At 44.2% G+C, this 21,158-nt stretch overlaps 1 protein-coding gene across 1 annotated transcript in view; it reads right to left on the reverse strand.

Annotated features, from left to right (window-relative positions):
• Positions 1–21,158, reverse strand: part of LOC127436190 (non-muscle caldesmon-like) — a 47,627-nt gene that overhangs the window by 26,099 nt on the left and 370 nt on the right. The window contains exon 2 of the mRNA XM_051690196.1: positions 7,202–7,348. Within this exon, the coding sequence (XP_051546156.1) occupies positions 7,202–7,348 (147 nt within the window). The remainder of the gene's footprint in view (positions 1–7,201; positions 7,349–21,158) is intronic.

A 21,158-nucleotide genomic window follows, 5' to 3' on the forward strand; every position in this document is an offset into this window, starting at 1 on the left:
AAAAAAAAAACAGCAAAGAAACAGAAACACAAAACTCTCATGGGGGAGAGAAAACAAATCAAACCATAAACTAGAATAAAAATAATAACTAGGACAGACCGGGAATGGGAACAGGAACAAGACAGGAACAGACTGACTTACTAACAAAATGATTCAACAAACACGAGAGGAAAAAGGGCACAATATATGGAGCAAGATACATGAGGGACAGGTGCAGACAATCAAAATGATGAGAACTAAATGAGGAGGTGTGGCAAGAGGAAACGAGCAGGCAAGGTAAGGAGTGCGCATGGTGGACAGAAAACACAACAGAGCCATGCGCTCAAACACAAGACAGACACATTCACAGACAACAGAAAGGAGAGGGCTGTCAGACCAAGGAACAGATGACATACCAGGGAGGGCAGGTGGGGAAGACCAGGGGGATGGTCTGGGCCTGTTAGTAGGTGGACTAGAAGGCCATGGCGGAACCGGAGGAGAAACTGGAGGCCTAGATGGACTGGGAGGCCACGGTGGAGCCAGAGAAGGACCCCGAGACCAAGGCAAAGTCTGAGCCGCTGAGCAGCTGGTGAAGTCAGTGGCGGCTACAGAGGACTGGACAGACTGGTCATTAGTTGTTGGGGACAGGACTAGGTCAGACAAGTCAACGACTGCTGGGGACAGGACTGAGTGAGTGGCACCCGCTGGGGACTGAACAAACTGGTGTCTGACGGGTGCTGGTTACTGGTCTGAGCAACAGACTGGTAGCTGGTGTCTGGCAGGTACTGGTTACTGGGCTGAGCAACAGACTAGTAGCTGGTGTCTGGAAGGTGCTGGCCACTGGACTGAGCAAAAGACTGGTCACTGGTGTCTGACGGGTGCTGGTTACTGGCCTGAGCAACAGACTGGTGGCTGGTGTCTGACAGGTGCTGGTTACTGGGCTGAGCAACAGACTGGTAGCTGGTGTCTGATGGGTGCTGGCCACAGTACTGAGCAACAGACTGGTCGATTGTGTCTGACAGACACTGGCCACTGGACTGAGCAAAAGGCTGGTCAATGGTTGCTGAGGACTGGACAGGATCGTCAACAGTTACCGGGGACTGGACAGAGTCATTGACAGTCACGGGGATTGGATAGACTTGTCAACATCCACAGGGAACTGGACAAGCTTGTTAACAGCCTCAGGGAACTTGACGGACTCGTCGATGACCACAGAGAACTGGACAGAATTGTCAACAGCCACGGGGAACTGGACCGAGGGAATGACTGGGAAACAATCTCTGTGGCTGGCAGTGACAGGGGAATGGCCTCCGTGGCCGGGAGCGCTGGCAGCAACTGGGGAATGGCCTCCGTGGCCGGGAGCGCTGGCAGCAACTGGGGATCAGGTAACTTACTCGGCTTCATTCTCCTCCTCCATATGGTCAGAATCACTGCAGCGGGAATGGCTGCCGCCTCCTGGCGGTTAGCAGCGGGAACGGCCGCTGCCTCCTGGTGGGCAGCCACGGACTCAGGTGTGGAGCTCCGTCTCTTCCTACGAGTGATGGAAAGAGGGGCTGCAGCACCCACCATCGGTGAGAGGACATCGCTGTCCTCGGGTTGGGATTAAGAGAGAGAGCCTTCCGAGACACAGGCTGAGATAAAATAATCCCACTTTAAAGCCAATTTTATGGTCTTAAAAAGACTCCCCTCTTCACCCCCAACAGGAATACAAGACTTGATGGGTTTAACCAGGCCTGCAACAAAGAGATCAATGAGGCATTCCTGGTTGAAGCCCAAACCCGAGGCAAATGCTAGAAATTCCAGTGAATACTCCCTCACCAGCTGGTTCCCCTGACGGAGACCAAAGAGCTCACCACAAAGTCATGACACTAATACCTTCATGCACCTAGATTGGGAAACATTTTTCCTTGCAGAATATTTCAAGTTCAGTCAAATTGCAGGGTGGGCAGCAATGGACTGCTCTATTCAAGTCCATTCACAGGTCTTCTACTGGATTTAAGTGAGGGCTCTGACTTGGTCACTTACTATCCATAAGACACTGTGTAGTTTTTTTGGTGGTGTGTTTAGGGTCATTCTAGTGCTGAAAGGTGAACCACCTGCCCATCTTCAGTTGTTGAGCATAGGGCCACACATTTTCCTCAGCAATTTGGGTGAACATGGCAACATCCATTTTCCCTTCAATTCTGACCAATTGCCCAGTCCCCGCTGAATACCCATGCTTCATAGTGGGTATGGTATTCTCTGGGTTGTGTGCTGTGTTTGATTTTCTCCAAATATAGCACTTGGAGTTCAGTCCAAAAAGTTACATTTTTGAACTTAAAATCTTTTGCCACATGGAATCAGAATCATCCAAGTGTTTTTTTGCAAAGTGCAAACGAGACTTAGTGTGGCACTTTTTCAGAAGAGGCTTCTTGCTTGCCACCTTGCCATACAGGCCAGCTTTGTGTAATGCTTGGGAGATTATTGTCACATTCACAGAACGATTAATCTCAGCCATAAGGGATTGTAAATCCTTCAAAGTTGCCTTTGGCCTCTAGATAGCTTCTCTGATCAAAATTCTCCTGGCATGGTCACCCACTTTGGAGGTATAGCCCAATATAGGCAAGGTTTTGGTGATGCCATGCACTTTCCACTTCTTGATATGCTCTGAACGGTACTCATATGGATAGAAACCTTTGAAAATAATTTTGTACCCTTCTCCTAACCTGTACCGTTTCACAATTTTATCCCTGAGCCCCTTTGAAAGCACCTTCCCAACCATGGTGAATTCTTGAATTCATCACCATGCTCTACTAGTAATGGAATCCTCATGGAACAGCCAGATTTATTCTGAAGTATTCAAAACCACTACAACTGATAGCAGGTGGGGGCCAATTATCCAGGTATGTGATCTGAAAGGTGATTGATTGCACCTGAGCAAGTTTGTAATGGTTACACTTAGGGGGCTGATCACTTATCCAAAACCGTTATTTTACTAACTAATTTTCACTAATTGTTCAGAATGTTTTTTACATGTTATTTTCACTTTGATGTTGAAGGTTATAATGTGTAAATATAGCTGGAAAAGGTAAGAGTGAATTTATTTAAATTTCCAAGGTGTAATGTGACAAATTCTATAAGCACTCTACATTTGCCAAAATGTGGATGGGAGCAAATTACATGGAATAGTTTACCTAGTGTGATGAATGAAATAGTCTGCGATTTAACATGTTTTTCTTTATTCATTATTTTATCAGACTGCCAAGAGTTGAAACATTTATTGTTGCATATGCATTATGTTTCATATAATACTTGAAAAAATAAATAAATGTATACAGTACAGTAGGCAATAAGTTAGTTCTCCATTTTTAAGTCAGTCCACTTGGCGGCCGTTTTGAGAAGGCTCCCGAACAGCTATTTCCTATGGATATAAGCGGCAAGTACAGCTTGTAAGTAAAGATCCTGTCTACTTCAATAGGAAAATACTGAAATCACCAAAACAGTTGGTCAAGATTACGAACAAAGAACATATTTCAAATTAGCAGTAAAATCTGACAGCAATCGTATCATAAATTGTGCTTCTTTAGCTTAGATAAAAAAAAAAATGCTAGTTTTCAAGCTAGTACAGCTAGCGCGCATGCATGTTTTTGAGTTGACAGATGATGTCTGTATTAAAAGGTAATTGGCTCTTTTACCTGTAAGGCGGAATTTCTTTTCTACACCCATCAAATTGGACATTCCATTTTCTCCCATAAATTTTAATACAAGTCATCCATCTTAGCTAAACTGTCTCTAACACAGCTAAACTATTAAAAAAATAGCACAAACGTGACACAAGAATGCATCCTGTGTACAGTATGTGCTACTTTTAGACTCTTTGAAGGAAATTACACATTATTTTATTATGGTTTTAATGCAGTAACAATAAATATAGTAACTATTTTTGCTGCAAACTATTGTTACCATGGTAAATTATTTTTAGGGATTACTCAAAGGGTTCACAAAGCTTTTAAAATGCACACACACACACACACACCTGCACCCGAAAAAAAAAATATTTTGGGATAAAAAATGTTCAGGCCATTTTTAATGATACCAGCTGAACCTGTCACTGTTTGCTGTTCAATGAAAAGAACTGCATTAAAGTCTATTGTATCTGCCCAGGAGCTGCTTGAAAGGAATGCAGAGCACATTCCACAAGATTATTAAGCAGATTTTCAGCAAAGCATAATGACTTAACCTCAACAATCAATACAATTCAATGCAAAATCACCCAGTTAAAATGTTAAAGTTTCTTTACAACATCAAGGTGTAATTCTGTGAGACTAGTTTGAAAATGCTTGCACCTGCATTGTTAAAAAAAAAACATTTGCCATGTCAAAAAAGATCTAACAAATTCTCAACATGATTCACGCAGTCTTCTATGATCAAGGATAATTACAGAGTGGTCCTAGACAACCTATTTCCAGTGTAAACAAGTTTAATCAGAGAGCTGTGTTTAACTTTATGCACATAAAATATGAGGGACAGACATTCCATAATGTTGCTCTGATTAAAAGCAAAGCACTATGGTGTGGGATATGACATAAACCCTTTTGCAAAGGCATGCCCATCTGAAAATTCTTTAGAGATTAGGTAATGATGAGAGGGCAGCTGTACCCCTGTGTGTGTATGTGTGTGTTTGAGAGAAAAGCAGAGAGAAAGAGAACTAAAATGACTCTTTGCTAAGCCCCGCATTATAAACGTTACTGACCAATCCTCCATAAAAATACTTTAAAACAATGTTGCCAGGGCACATAGCATATTTTCTCCCATTCCAAATCTTTAAATACATCTTTTCTGATTCACAATCTCTGTAGTTTTAAATAATGTTACTATTAATTTAGCAATTTCCTTATTAAAAAAATAGGAGATAAAACGCTTTGCCGTGTCAATTGATATAAGCACTTCCAGCCCATGTTATAATAATATCCATTTAATTTTAGCACTTTATGAGCACTTGATTTACTCATAATCGCAATTTTCCCTGAAATCTGAGCAACAGTATCCAAGGTATGCAGCATTTTGCTAAGGGTCAACAGAACAGGGTCAGAAAGGTTTAACTGGTTAGCATCAGTAGCTAGCCCCTGCTGGTAGATGCCATAACTACACCATTATGTGGGCACAAAGCATCTTTCTTCACTGACTATGTTTACATGGAAACCAGAAAGCGGCTTATTGCGAGAAAGCAGCATATTGCGAGAAAGCGTTCCCGTTTACATGCGCTGTATAAACGGTGAACTCTTTACTCCCCTATACATGCGGATCGGTCATTTCTCCACAGCAGAGTAACTTCCCCACGATGCTTGTGTAAAAAACAAACACGATATCTGAGGAAGACTTCACTGTTTGTATTCCCTTTTGCTTCACTTTATATACAGATATTCTAGAGTTGTTCCTGTGTTTGTTTTCTTAACTTTCTATCGCAACCTGCAGAGGAATTGCCCTGCAATAGTTACGTTAAACTCTGGGATTCCCCCATTGTACGGGCGCATATACGTGAACGTGAGATTGTTGATATTTTACATTGGTGTGTATAAATGGGTATAATTTATAGTGTATTTGCTTTTCCCACTGTACTCCCAGAAATGTTGAATTCTCTCCACTTTGTTGACATGTTGTTGGACTCCATCCTATGAGGTTTGTTATCCAGTCTGTTAACACAGATGTGCACTTTCAAAAACCTGTAACAACGCTGCTTAAGCGTTTACATGACCACATGTTTTCCGAGAGAAACCTGGGGGTGGGAGGAGAGTTTAGAGCTAATCCAAGGTTTGTTGGTCCAAGTTTTATTTTAATTTGAGTTGTGTTGCACCACTTAATTTTAAATACGGTTTAACAAATCAGGGATTAAACTTTTAACCTGTGATTAAAATCAGGGCCATAAACCACCCAATATTGATCTACTTATAAGGGGTTTTTCCATGGTTGATTATTAAATTATTACATTTGGTCCCCCCCAATCCTGAATATGTTTTTTACATGATGTTTCAGAATGCCACTTACTGCAAAAACCCTGGAATAAACCGTTTTCTGAAGTGCATGTAAACATGGTCACTGATGGCCATTTAAAAGTAGGCACCTCTTTTAACGAATATCACTTTTCTTTTTTGCAAGCAACATATAAATCTCAAATATTATAATATTCTTTTTAGATACTTTATTAATCACTGATTTTTGGAGGGCTCATAAATGCATGAAATGGGCACTTGTGAATGGCTTGGGACTGTGTGCATTCAATCAGCCAATCAGCATTGTCAGAATGTCAGATTAGGGCGTTAGGCAGTTGGATTTCTCAATAGGGCCCCTATGTACTCAGAAATGGCCCCTGATCACTAGTCAATACTACGTAACAGGTAAGTAAATGTTATGTCTTATGGTATGAGGCATTGTAATTATACCTGTAGTAGATTCTATCATTAGTCTTGTAATGGAATATGCGTTGCTATTTTTTAAACTCTGGCTAATTTAATCGAACCTGCTGTTTGTATGAAGGTATGTCAGCAACACCTTAGGTAGTGTTAACATTAATGTTACAAGACATGATGTGTGGCAAGCACAGCAAATAGCCTAAACATCCTCCTCAAAACTCATATGTTACATTTGCAGCACTAAACCACTAAGTAGAATTTCATAGTTTACTGCGGTCGTCAAGATTAATAGGCAAATATTGTGTAAACAGTAAATCTAGACTTTTTGACATGGTACACAAGTAAAAACTCTTCTTCTGACAGTAAGTTATCATTTAACGCTTAAAGCAACCTTTTTGTTTCATTTTTCATACTTTAATAAATGATTGAAAGCTCTCTTTTTTTTTTAGCTTTTAGTCCTGATTGCATCTGTTGCTTGAAGTCCCTTCTTTCTGCGGATCCAGAGTTATTAATGACATGGCATTTATGGATCAGGTGATTAACTCCAAAAAAATGTGTGCCAGCTGAGCAACTACCATTGAGATAAACAGCAATGCTAACAGATAGCTCTCTCCAGGTATTAACATTAATCTGTTTCCTATTGACCTAGGAGGAATATAGTATGCCTCCTTGGTCAATAGCAAGCAGACTAATCTCAGACAAAGTACTTCCTAGCATGAGAGGTGACAATTTTCTGTGTATTTCAGAAGGAAATCCATCATGCAATAGAACAAGCCAAACAGAAACCAGGTGAAGTTTGAAGGATAGAAACAGAAAGTGTTTTTTGCACTTACAGGCTAGCCTCAGTTGGGCTTGTACTGTCCTGAGGAAACCCTGCAGATCCAGACGGGCTGTGTTGATTGCGGAAGGCCTCCCGGGCCCTACGCCGTCTCTCTCTCTCGATCTCCTCTGCATCTTCGATACTCCGCTGGGCCGTCACTCTGCGAGAATAAAAATGAGAATGATCTCCTCCTTACAAAAGATGACAACCATTGTTCTTTCTTGACCAATATGATGAACGACCCTTAGCACAGAAGAGCGTTATTGACTATGATATATGGACCTCTTAAAAGATGTCTCCAACAACAATTTGTTTATTCCCTTGGTTGAAATTTGGAGCCAGAGGAACATCTGCTCTGGCTTTCAACACTACCAATGACTGAGTGATGAAGAATGGAGACCCATGCAAACTCACACTCAAGAGGAGGGAAATATCAATGTTTACAGTATGTACTGTAGCCCGAAAACACATGCAAACACTATCATGGGTACATACACCCTCTTCATGTCTGTGCTTGTGTGAAGATGCATGTGTAAACTTTCTACGCTTGGCCACAGAATCTGTGTTTACACCAAACCGGAAAAGCAAGCAAGCAAAAAAAAAAAAAAAAAAAAAATGGATTTCATTGGCACATGAAAATGTATTCGCTAGTGCTAAGTCCTGCTAATTTCTTACAAATGTTAACGCAGTAAGCAGTAACTTGGCTTGCCCTTGAGTCAGAGCTTAAGGTCTCAGTCTGGCTTTTGGATCAATTAAGGGAGCACATAGGTCACCAATGACCCTCACAAGAATTTCAGGCCAGATTATCATTGAGGTCACAGACTACCACAATGGCTTTACAGCTAGCCATAAAAGCATATGTTGACAGATCAACAGTGCTTCATCAACACTCTAGCCTGATGCCATAGGATAACCTTTTTAAATTCCACAAATATCTTTTTATTCTGTAGTTCTTTAGCAAACCATCATTGTACTGATACTTTAAAGAATTTAGAAACCAGTAGACTGATCTGAAGATCTTTTTAATTGCCAAAGAACCATATTGCTGACTCAAAAACCTTATATATGAAAAATGGCTCTTTGAAGGAAGTTCTTTGCTGAGGCTAATGGCTTGATAACATTAACCAACTTTAGATTTTTGCCCCATTTGCAATCGGGCCCACTCTGTGCTATTCGGCTCCAGTCTGCAGATATCAGATCTCCAAATATCGGAGGTGGAATCTCCAAAAGAGGGCGGGGCTACTCCAGAAGGGGTGTAGTTACTCCAAAAGGGGGTTGCGCCAACTCCAAAAGGGGGTGTCACTTCCACACACAGTTAGGGTTAGGGTTTGGTTAGGGGCTCCCTATATCTTTGCTGGCGGTTTGGAGCGACCACCCCTTTTTGGAGCTCTGCCTTCAGCTATATCCTTCTCGAAATGTGTGGCATTCACTATAAAGTGAGTGAGCAAATAGCATTTGCATGAATGTGTAAAATGCATTAATGTACCTAACAACTTCACACGTACCTCACAATCTACCACGCCATGGTGAGATACAAAGATGAAAATGTGTGGAGGCAAAATTTTCAGTTTTCCATCCACTCAATCTACACTGACAGCTACTCTCAGTTAGAAGAAAGTCTTATGCCATCATGTTTGTTTAAGTCATTACTATGGAAGCCGATACTGAAATACCAGATACTGAACAATTAAACAATTGGATCCAATTTCATAACTTCCAAAATGACAATGTGAACAGTGAGCCCTAAATTTTGGATCTGATAAACAAATCGAAATTGGTCGCAGTGTGAAAAAACCGGTTACCTCTTCTTCTTTCTTTAATTTCTTCTGCAGTCCCCTAATAAAATCTAGTAATATCTGGGAGGATTTAGACAAAGGAAAATCCAGCTTCAACTCATGAAGTTCAAACCACATCTTGAAACTACCCGCAAACTTTCACAAAGGACTTATGGCAGAATCTGATGTGTCACACACAGTTCCCGTGCCTGATTATTATAGGCTGTTAATCACTCAACAAGGATTACTTCATTTTTTGGCAAGTGCCATTTTAATGATATCAGTCTTGCCAATGATGTCATTCAACATCTAATATATTTACCACTATCAGTCTGATTATGTCACCTACTTTTCATTTTCCTTCATCTTGTCTGGAAATACCATCTTCCAAAATTTATGAAAGTGAAACAGTTTTTTAGTCTAAGTGTGTGTCAAAGAAAAATTTACAAAATATTTCTCAGAGCTATTTCTGAATTAAAAAGAGGGTGAAAGAGAGAGGAAAAATAAACAAAACACTGGCTTACATTCAACATGTATCACCTCCTCTGATTCTGTGTGATTAAACTTCCACAGACTAGTGCTTGGGGCAGAAAGGATTTGGAAAGGTTGACAGATTGGGAAATATTTTTTGCTATTGTTGCATGCCCTAATTTACCACAGCCAAGTCTGGTCTTGCAATGGATAGGCTGAGCTAGATGGGTCAGGTACAAATGGGTCACCTGGAGGTTGACCTCTGACCTGGGTTTCCCTTTCCAACTCTAAACCCTAATTATAAATAAAGCTGAAGTGTGTAATTTTGTCGATGTTAAAACACTGTAAGTAGGGCATTAATTTTGCAACATTTAGGCCTTCCATCCACACAGAGATGGCTGGTGGATACATTTTTAAATGCCGTCTTCGTGTTGTAGTGTGGACAGGGAAAACAGAGATATTCGAAATCTGTTACATATTTGTTGTCATGTGACACAGTCATGTGATCCATTCAGCCCAAAACAATCAAGATGGCCGCCCATGTTGTAGCTGTGTTGTTGTGCCTGCTATTCACTTTGATAGCATTGTTAAAGATAAATGTTACTTTGTACAACATTCACATGGCATTCCATCAAAGGCGATGGGAAGTTTACTCTTTTTTTTCTCGCAAGCGCAGTAAGAGGATTTAGGCGTTTTTTTGGACGTTTCACTGTGGATGAGCAACTTTTGGAAATGTTTGAAAACGGCAGTGTGGTCAGACAGTTTTTCAAAAATGTAAACACCGTTTTCAAATTTATCCGGATTAATGTGGATGTAGCCTAAGCTTTTTGTAGGTTGGTTTCCTCAAAGTATAAACAATGTGGCTCTTAAACAGTAAAATTTGCCAATTGAATAAACAAATAAAGACATGACTAGAAACTGCATTACTTCTACTGTACATTAATATAAGTCTTTTACAAATTTTTCCATCTACAAACAAAAACACGTTAACATACTCTTTAACATGTACACAATTTTAGACGACAATCTGGAGAATTTAAAAAAGTAATTCTGTCCAAGGTAAAAATCCTACCATACCATCTTGTAACTGTTTTCTGATCCTCTTTGTATAAAAGAACAAATCATTGTTCCTAATTGAAACCATCTCAATGTTCTTTTTTGTTCTCCTATGTGCATGTTTACTGGGAAACAAATCCTGCTATTTGAGATCTGAATGATGGATGATAGTATTTCTTCCTCTGGCCTTTTGTGTCTGAATTGAAGGGCAGCTGGGAGGTTTATTGACTCGCTGAGCCAGATGATATCATCATAACAAGACAGATTTTTTGAGTAAATCAGAATTATTGTCTCAGGAAAATGTTAGTATCTTCAACCCAACAGTGTGTGGCCACAACATCACATTCATGTTTCCCGGCGTATGCTGAAGGAATTTCAAAGGAGTCATCTAAGCCGTAGGAAGTATAAGGTTATGAATCATGAAGACTGTGTCATCTGTAATTATGTAAATCAATCAGAAAGTGCTGGATCAGATTAATTTCTTAGCACACTTCAAATGGAAAGGATAAATTCCTGAATTATAACTTTCTCACCAAAGAACTAGGAAGAGCTTATGTTTTTGCACAGTAAATACTTATATAGTTCTATTAATTTATGGTTGGGACATATTTAATTCAATTAATCATTGGTCAGTCCATTACTGTGCATCGAATGGGACCAAATCGTCCTGGTTACTTGCGTAACCTCCGTTCCCTGATGGAGGGAACGAGATGTTGTGTCGATGTAGTGACACTAGGGGTCACTCTTGGGAGCCCGAGACACCTCTGGTCTTTGATAAAAGGCCAATGAAAATTGGCGAGTGGTATTTGCATGACACTCCCCCGGACATCCGGGTATAAAAGGAGCTGGTATGCAACCACTCATTCAGGTTTTATGCTGAGGAGCCGAGACAAAGTCCGGCCATTTCAGCAGGTAGTTCAGCGTTGTGGCAGGAGGGACACAACGTCTCGTTCCCTCCATCAGGGAACAGAGGTTACACAAGTAACCAGGACGTTCCCTGTCTGTCTCTCACTCGATGCTGTGTCGATGTAATGACACTAGGGGTCCCTATACAAAATGCCACAACTGGCTGAACTGTGTTACGTGAACTGGCGGTGTGTGACGGGCAGACAACTGTGTGCCTCATAGCCAGCACACCAGGCTGACACGTAACCTCCCCCAACATAGTTATGAGTGTCGAACGGCCCTTTGGGGACAAGTTGACTACCCAAAAGATAGAGACAGGCTAACCCAGTCGTGGCCTCTTTTCCCCTTCTTTTTTCCACTCCCTAAAAAACAAGGGGGATTATCCAACTTGGCCGCCAGGTCAAGTCGGGGGGGATGTCCCTCCCAAGGGGAGGACACCATGGAGACCACACCTCGCCCAAAGAGAGGGGGGGATATTTAAGTGGAAAATACATCACATGGTCTTGCCGACCATGTGGAGAAGTCTCATAGTAGATCCTACCCAACGGGGGAGGAGTTACTACAAACATGGAGACTGTGGCAGAGAGGGCTCTGCCCAAGGAAGACGCTGTTTGCCAACAGGGAAATGAATTAGTGGAAGATATACATCGCATGGGGTTACCTTACAGGGAACCGCCACATACAGAGCACCTACCCCAGAACAGGGCTCTTAGATAGCACGTGTACTGGGCCGGCAGCAAGTCTCTCCGAAGACTCGACTGCCACAGGGCTCGGAGGAAGTCAACCAGGGAAGATAGTTTGTGAACACTACTGGGAATTAATGGCGCACGTCTTCAGCTCAGAGGAGGTGAAAGGCGCTATGTGCAAGCGATACACCCGGCCGGCTATCCCGGGCTTATCCGCTTGTATTGCATGCCACTACCTGGGACAAAACTGGTTCCACCCGGAGGTTGTAGAACCTTGCAAAGGTGTAGGGTGTTGCCCAGCCCGCTGCTCTGCAAATGTCTGTTAGAGAGGCACCCCTGGCCAGGGCCCAGGAGGCCACTACACCCCTGGTAGAATGGGCTCATAGCCCTACCGGGGGCGGCATGTCCTGGGCGTGATATGCCATAGCTATGGCATCAATGAGCCAGTGGGCGATCCTCTGCTTGGAGACATCGCTTCCTTTCCGCTGTGCACCAAAGAAAACTCTGCGTGCGATCCAAATAGATGCGTAAAGCGCGCACCGGACACAGCAACAACAGGGCTGGGTCTGCCTCCTCCTGGGGCAACGCTCGCAGGTTCACCACCTGGTCCCTAAAAGGGGTCGTGGGAACCTTAGGCACATAGCCCGGTCGGGGTCTCAAGATCACATGAGAGTAGCCCGGACCGAACTCCAGGCACGTTTCGCTGACAGAGAATGCTTGCAGATCTCCTACCGTCTTGATGGAAGTGAGTGCAGTCAGGAGGGCAGTCTTCAAGGAGAGTGCCTTAAGCTCAGCTGACTGCAAAGGCTCAAAGGGGGCTCTCTGTAGACACTGAAGAACAACAGAGAGGTCCCATGAGGGAACGAGGCACGGTCTGGAGGAGTTCAGCCTCCTGGCGCCTCTCAGGAACCTGATGATCAGGTCGTGCTTCCCTAAGGACTTACCGTCCACTGTGTCGTGTGTGCTGCTATAGCAGCAACGTACACTTTTAAGGTGGAAGGGGACAGCCGACCTTCCAACCTCTCCTGCAGGAAGGAAAGCACCGATCCGACTGCGCATCTCTGGGGGTTTTCCCGTCGGGAAGAACACCACTTAGTGAACAGACGCCACTTAAAGGCATACAGGCGCCTCGTAGAGGGGGCCCTAGCCTGAGTGATTGTGTCTACCACCACGGGTGGTAGACCGCTTAGGTCTTCCGCATCCCATCCAGGGGACAGACACGAGGTCTGGTCGCGGGTGCAAGATGGTGCCCCGTCCCTGAGAAAGAAGTTCCTTCCTCAGGGGAATTCACCGGGGGGGGGGGGCTGTCGCAAGGAGCGTGAGGTCCGAGAAGTGGGGGAGTAGGGTGCTACCAGGACGACCTGCTCCTCATCCTCCCTGACCTTGCACAGAGTCTGTGCAAGTAGGCTCACTGGGGGAAACGCATATTTGTGTAGGCCAGGAGGCCAGCTGTGTGCCAGCGTGTCTATGCTGAGAGGTGCCTCGGTCAAGGTGTACCTGAGCGGGCAGTGGGAGGATTCTTGGGAGGCGAACAGGTCTACCTGTGCCTGTCCGAATCGACTCCAAATCAGCTGGACCACCTGAGGGTGGAGTCTCCACTCTCCTCTGAGGGTAACCTGCCGTGACAGCGCGTCCGCTGCAGTGTTGAGGTCGCCCGGGATGTGAGTGATGACTTGAAGTGCTGCTGACTCCAGAGGAGGAGACGGTGGGCGAGTTGTGACATACAACGAGAGCACAGACTGCCTTGGCAGTTGACATATGCTACTGTTGCCATGTTGTCTGTCTGAACTAACACATGCTTGCCCTTGATCAACGACCGGAACTTCCGCAGGGCGAGCAGAATTGCCAACAACTCAAGGCAGTTGAAGTGCCAACCCAGCCGCGGACCCGTCCATAAGCCGGCGGCTGCGTGCCCATTGCAAACAGTGCCCCAGCCCTTTTTGGAGGCGTCTTGCGTGATCACGATGCGCCTGGAGACCTGCTCTAGGGGAACACCTGCCCATAGAAATGAGAGGTCGGTCCAAGGGCTGAAGGGATGTTGACAGACCGGTGTGATGGCCACGCGATGTGTCCCGTGGCGCCATGCCCATCTCGGGACTCGAGTCTGAAGCCAGTGCTGAAGTGGTCTCATATGCATCAACCCGAGCGGGGTGGCCACCGCTGAGGATGCCATATGCCCCAGGAGCCTCTGAAAGAGTTTCAGTGGAACCGCTGTTTTCTGTTTGAACGCCTTCAAACAGGTCAGCACCGACTGAGCGCGCTCGTTCGTGAGGCGTGATGTCAATGAGACTGAGTCCAACTCCAAACTGAGAAAATAGATGCTCTGAACCGGGAGGAGCTTGCTCTTTTCCCAGTTTACCCGAAGCCCTAATCGGCTGAGGTGTGAGAGCACCAAGTCCCTGTGTGCACACAGCATGTCCCGAGAGTGAGCTAGTTGAGAATGCAAATGCCCACTTCCCTTAACGGGGCAAGAGCTGCCTCTGCGACCTTCATGAAGATGCGAGGGGACAAGGTCAGGCCGAAAGGGAGGACCTTGTACTGATACGCCTGACCCTCAAATGCAAACCGCAGGAAAGGTCTGTGTCGAGGTAGAATCGAGACGTGAAAGTACGTGTCCTTCAGGTCTACCACCGCAAACTAATCTTGATGCCGGATGCTCGCCAGAATGCGTTTTTGCGTCAGCATCTTGAACGGGAATCTGTGTAAAGCCCGGTTCAGTACTCGCAGGTCCAAGATTTTCCGCAACCCACTGCGTTTTTTCAGTAAGATGAAGTAGGGGCTGTAAAACCCCTTCTTCATCTTGGCTGGAGGGACAGGTTCTATCGCACCCTTCCATGGGAGGGTGGCGATCTCCGCACACAAGGTAGCAGCGTTTTCGTCCTTCACCAAGGTGAAGTGGATACCGCTGAACCTGGGCGGACACCTGACAAACTGAATCGCGTAGCTGAGTCGGACAGTCTGGACCAGCCATCGCGACGGATTGGAAAGCGTAAGCCACGCATCCAAGTTCCGTGCGAGGGGGACAAAAGGGACAACATCGTTGGACATACCGGCAGGTGGGGCCTCGTGGCGGGGCGGAGCTCGAGGTGCCACACCATGTCATGGCCGTGCTAAGTCTAGGGACATCGAAGCACTTACCTGGCTCCTTGTGACCACCCCCGGAACAGCCTGGGATGGGGGAGAAAGAGGCCTGTCCTTGCAACCCGTGGAGACTGTTACATCGGGGGCGGATGTGTGCCACAGCTGGGTGCGCAGGGGCGGGGAGACCGCTACTGGAGCACCAATCCTGCAAGGGAAATAAGGTGGACGGTGGTCGTGATGACGACCGTGCACACCGGGTATGTGACCCAGGGAAGGAGGAAACCGCTCTTTTGCTGAACTGTTGGGTACCGCAGCCACTTGGGCATGCGTCAAAATCAAATGAAAAGGCAACAAAGATTCTCCACCCGGCCCTCCACCGGGGGATGGAGTGGTCTTACTACCAGCTCCAATGCAGTGGGTTTTGTAAGCTGTGCAACCACAGTTGTCCCTCTGTTGTGTTTTCAGCTTTTATTTGCTGTGCTAATTTTGTTGTGTTGTGCACTTATAGGCTGCTGTAGAAAGTCAGTCACCTCACCAGCTCTACCTGCAATAATGCCATACATCAGTTTTAGTCAGCAATTTTAATGACACACCCACTAAACTTAGTAAATCTCCATTTTCAAATATGCAGCTCAAAGGAGCACTTTGACGACCTTCGTGGGTTCTTGGCGGCCGGCCGTGAGATGGGTGGCATCTGCTTCCTGCGTTGGGCTCCACGACAGGGCCGGGCTGCAGTGAAGCCGGTGCAGTCACCGCAGGAGGATGCCCTTGGTGATGAGCAGACGGGGTGCGGGATCTTGAGCCGTGCCAGGGCAGGATATGTCAGAAAGCCTCCGTCTGCTGCTTCACCGTCGAGAACTGCTGGGCAAAGTCGTCGATGGTGTCACCGAATAGGCCAGCCTGGGAGATGGGGGCAGCAAGGAACCGTGTCTTGTCGGCCTCACCCATCTCGACCAGGTTGAGCCAAAGTTGGCACTCCTGGACCACTAATGTGGACATCGTCCACCCGAGAGACCGCGCCGTGACCTTCGTCGCTCGGAGAGTGAGGTCGGTCGCCGAGCGCAGTTCCTGCATCAGAACTGGGGCGGAACTACCCTCGTGCAGTTCTTTTAGTGCCTTGGCTTGGTGGACCTGCAGGAGAGCCATGGCGTGCAGGGCAGAGGCGGCTTGTCCAGCAGCGCTGTTGGCACTTCCGGGAAGAAAGGCACTCAAGCAGGGCGCGGCTGCTTTGAGCGGTGCTGTGAGCCCAGGAACCAATCATTGAGCCGCGAGGGTTCAGGGGAGAGCGGAGGGTTCCACTCTAGTCCGATGCTCGCACCCACCCGGGAAAGCATGTCCATCATCTCTGCATCAGCCTGTGACTGGGCAATTGTCTCTGAAGGGGGGAGCCCAGCTGAGGCTTCTGCGTCCGACTGGACAAGCCCGCTCTCCGATGCTGCACTCGAGAGCTCATCAGCTTCGCGGGCTCCGAACAATAGGTCGAACTCGCCGTGAGACGTGCCAGCGGACTCATCCGGAAGCCCTATTGGGGCAGACGAGCGTGCTGGGGAATGGAAGGTCCGCTGGGGGATACCCGGCGGAGGCGGTCCCATTGGGGTCCCCAAATCGCCTCCAGTGCAAGCCGCGCTGGCCTCAAACCCGTAGGTAGAATGACCGAGGCGGGGAACCACAACGTTGCCATGGTCATGTTCTCGCAGTGAGAACATGAACCATCCACGAAAGCTGCCTCCGTGTGGGTCACGCCCAAACACAAAGACAGCGATCTTGACCGTCTGAAGTTGAGAGGTAACGACCGCAACCAGGAATAACACACAATCGGAAAGGCATCTTTAAAAAGACGCGTCTTTAAAAAGACGTTCCGTGTGTGCCGCTCTTTTAGAGAAATATACTCTTTCAGGAAAATATACTCTCTTTTTTCTGCCGAAGCGCCCAGGGGCGATCTCTGCAGTGCACCAGTGCAGAGGAGGGAGAAGCCGCTGAAATGCGCCGTCAGATCCAGCAGAGGTGAATGAACAGTCGTGAGAATTCAGCTCAGTAAGCATGACCGTTCGGCTCCGAAGAGAAAATCTGAATGAGTGGTTGCATACCAGCTCCTTTTATACCCGTATGTCCGGGGGAGTGGCATGCAAATACCACTCGCCAATTTTCATTGGCCTTTTATCAAAGACCAGATGTGTCTCAGGCTCCCAAGAGTGACCCCTAGTGTCACTACATCGACACAACATCGAGTGAGTGACAGATAGGGAACCTTGTAATCATATAATGTCTGAGTGTCTGAAACCTTAATCAGTCCAAATGGAACACAACCTATTTTCAAAAGCCGTACTGTGCTCTGTTTGCTTAATTATACTGGGGTTTTTTCAAATGTGTCATTAGACCTTGTTTTCTACACAAAATTCTTGTGTTTTGTACCATTTCAGTGACTTTCTGTCACAGGGCTTTGACTGATGCCTGGTTGAGACAGAGACGATGAAACAACATCAAGAAAGAAACAAAATAATTCTCATAACTCTTAGCTAAACATAACGCAGCCCAGAGGTGCCCGGCAGTGTTTATTCTACTCTAAAACGGTAAACCTTTGGAAAAGCACACTGCCACAGGGATGGTAAAGTTTATTCCCCCTTTCAATCAAACAGCTAAGCACTCTGCATTCCTGCAGCCCTTATCAGAGTATCGTAAACAGAAGAGTGGTTTGCATAAAGTCAGCAGATCAGGGGGTCACACTTTGACCACAATGAGAGAGACTTCACATGCCAGTTAAAAACCAGTGTAATAAACTTTTTATTCATCACTGATTTTCTACTCCAGTTTTTAAGTTTTTCCCCTGTATTTACTTATATTAACTTTTCATTCGATAGAGGAAACTGCTAATTTAACAACGACCAAAAATGGTTCTTGATCCCAGATTTTAATTCCCGCTTTTGTGTCCTGAAACTTTAACAGATTCTTTCAAGAATAAGGAACTTCTTTGAAAAGGAAAAGTTACGGTGGCTCGGGAGTGCATAACACAACAAAATTAGCAAAGCAAATAAAAGCTGAAAACACAATGGAAATAAACCACATAAAAACGAAATTAAGCCACATACAACAAAAAAGCCACAGCACAATGGAAATAAGTTGTTGTGTTGTGGCTTGATTTTGTTGTGTTATGGCTTAACTCTGTTGTGTTTTCAGCTTTTATTTGCTGTGCTAATTTTGTTGTGTTGTGCACTTATAGGCTGCTGTAGAAAGTCAGTCACCTCACCAGCTCTACCTGCAATAATGCCATACATCAGTTTTAGTCAGCAATTTTAATGACACACCCACTAAACTTAGTAAATCTCCATTTTCAAATATGCAGTGGTAAATACCATCAAATAATGACCTTCAGTTGAGTTATAGTGACTCCACAGTTAAATGTTGAAGTTTAAATGTTGAAATTTTGAAGTGTATGCTAAAATCTTAGATCATGGGTTCTCAACCAGTGGGCCATGGCCCACATCCCAAAAATTGGTTGCATGTTGTAGCAGAAAACAGGGAATAACAATGCTTAATTAAAGTAATGAAAAGCAACTAACCATATAATGGCACATAGTTAGCAAAATAAATAGGCTATCCACTTAATAGACTTTTGTTGTTTGTGGCAAAGGCTGTGCGTCCAATCAAACTGTACACTGCTTTGGTAGAAGCTAGCCAAATCAGGCAGATGCCAACATGGACAGGTTGCATGACATGCCCTTATCCTCAAAAACAAATGTATTTGCAATGAGGAAGACAATTGCTTTGTTTGAACCCAATAAAATTCAGTGTTGTACGATAAACAATTTTTGTTTTTCTGTGCTGGGCCATCAGTTCCTGAAGTTAAGAACAGCTGTCTAAAGCCTAATTTATACAATGGAATAAACCAAAAAAAAATTTGCCCTGAAAGAACTAAAGTACCCAAAGTGTATGGAGCCTGCATTTATACTCTAGGCAGCATAATTTTAAAATGAGTTTGTTGAGGAAAATAAAAATATAAAAAATAACTAAACGAAAATGATAAATAAATAACCACACACACATTTACAATAGTTTTAACCAATCATGAACACTCTTTGGGGGTGTTTCGGGGATGTGAGTATATGCAGTATATATATAAAATAAACTGTAAAATACAGTATACACTCACTGAGCACTTTATTAGGAACATTATGGTCCTAATAAAGTGCCTGACGTGGTCTTCTGCTGTTGTAGTCCATCTGCCTCAATGTCCGGCATGTTGTGCATTCTGAGATGCTATTCTGCTCACTAAAATTGTACAGAGTGTTTATCTGAGTTACTAAAGCCTTTCTGTCAGCTCGCACCAGTCTTTCCATTCTCTGTTGACCTCTCTCATCAACAAGGTGTTTCCGTCTGCAGAACTGACGCTCACTGGATGTTTTTGGCACCATTCTGAGTAAACTCTAGAGACTGTTGTGTGTGGAAAATCCCAGGAGATCAGCAGTTACAGAAATACTCAAACCAGCCCGTCTAGCACCAACAGTCATGCCACGGTCCAAATAACTGGGATCAATTTTTTTTTCCCCATTCTGATGGTTGATGTGAACATTAACTGAAGCTCCTGACCCTTATCTGTATGATTTTATGCTTTTGCACTGCTGCCACACAATTGGCTGATTAGATAATTGCATGAATAAGTAGGTGTACAGGTGTTCCTAATAAAGTGCCTTTAAAGGATAGTATATTCTGTGCTATAAGTGTCTCTGTTACAGTGTTTTAGTCATCTGTAATAGTTGTAATGGTTATCAAAATACTGCGATGAGTTGTATACAAAAGGTTGTAATTGACATATCTGGTACGTGTTTCTGCAAACCAAACAGCAGTTTTGAGATGAATATAGTTTAAGAAAGGGTGGTTTTGGCAGCTACTGTATGGAAAGCCTTGAGAAATAAATTCACCCTGTCTGCATTTATGCAACCTGTTTGTGGAGTGTATGACAAAGCATACCTGATCCACCTAAATTACTGTCTGTGCAGAAATGAATACAGTGATAGTATACACTTCCTGAGTGTTCACACTATTCTTGGACATGTTTATGTTTATTTAAAAAAACAAGTTTTGACTCTGAAAAGAGTTGGGTAGTTGGCAATTAAAGCTTCACACTGTGCATTGAAATAGCTTAATTGTTCATGGTAAACAAACCTACAGTTTTCTAAATTATAGTTGGTTTGTGGCACCTTCACAGATAGCCAGTCATATCAACTATGTAACTGCCAATACAGGTCTGCAGGTCGTATCCCCTTAACTTTAATTATGGGGACTGAGTGCCCTCAACCCCCCTTCCTCTCTTCTCCTGTCCTGTTTTCTCTCCACAATCTCGCAGCACCTCTGAAAGAAACAAAAACCTCTCATCTGGAACTCACAAATGTCCTGCTTATAAAAGCCTCAGTAAACCACACAACACATTTCTCTATAAAGACTCTATTGTGGAAACATCAAAGCTATAACCGTGAAAGATAATTCACTATTTTCTTATCACTCAGAGTTAATTATTTCAATTGAAATTCTATTTAATGTGTATTGAGACTGTAATCTTAAGAAATGCGTCTAGGCCATATTTCACCCCAAAATCCAAAAAAAAAAAAAAAAGTTAAAAAAAATAAAAGAGAAATTATGTTTCGAATAAAGCCTATTTTAGGACCATTACATTTTTTTAATGTGCTTAATTGGCATGAAAAAAAAAATGTCATAATGCCAAAAATCTTAAAGGTCCTCAAATGGCATTAAGTTTCTTTAAGCAAATTATAATATCTTATTTCTTTCTTTTGATTTTGGGTTGAAATTTGATTCCAATATGTTCTTGACAGGCTTTATGAGATTTACCCTAATGGTACTTTATGAGGCTTTGTCTTAGGTCTCAACCTCTATTTGACTACCTGATAAGCAATTATCACAAACCCAATACATTGTCCTGTAAGTTGCTTTGTTGAGAAAGTGTATATGTCATTTAACATATATGTAAACATAGACAAAGGAT

The sequence above is a fragment of the Myxocyprinus asiaticus genome, chromosome 46 (genome assembly GCF_019703515.2).
Source record: "Myxocyprinus asiaticus isolate MX2 ecotype Aquarium Trade chromosome 46, UBuf_Myxa_2, whole genome shotgun sequence".
NCBI lineage: Eukaryota > Metazoa > Chordata > Actinopteri > Cypriniformes > Catostomidae > Myxocyprinus > Myxocyprinus asiaticus.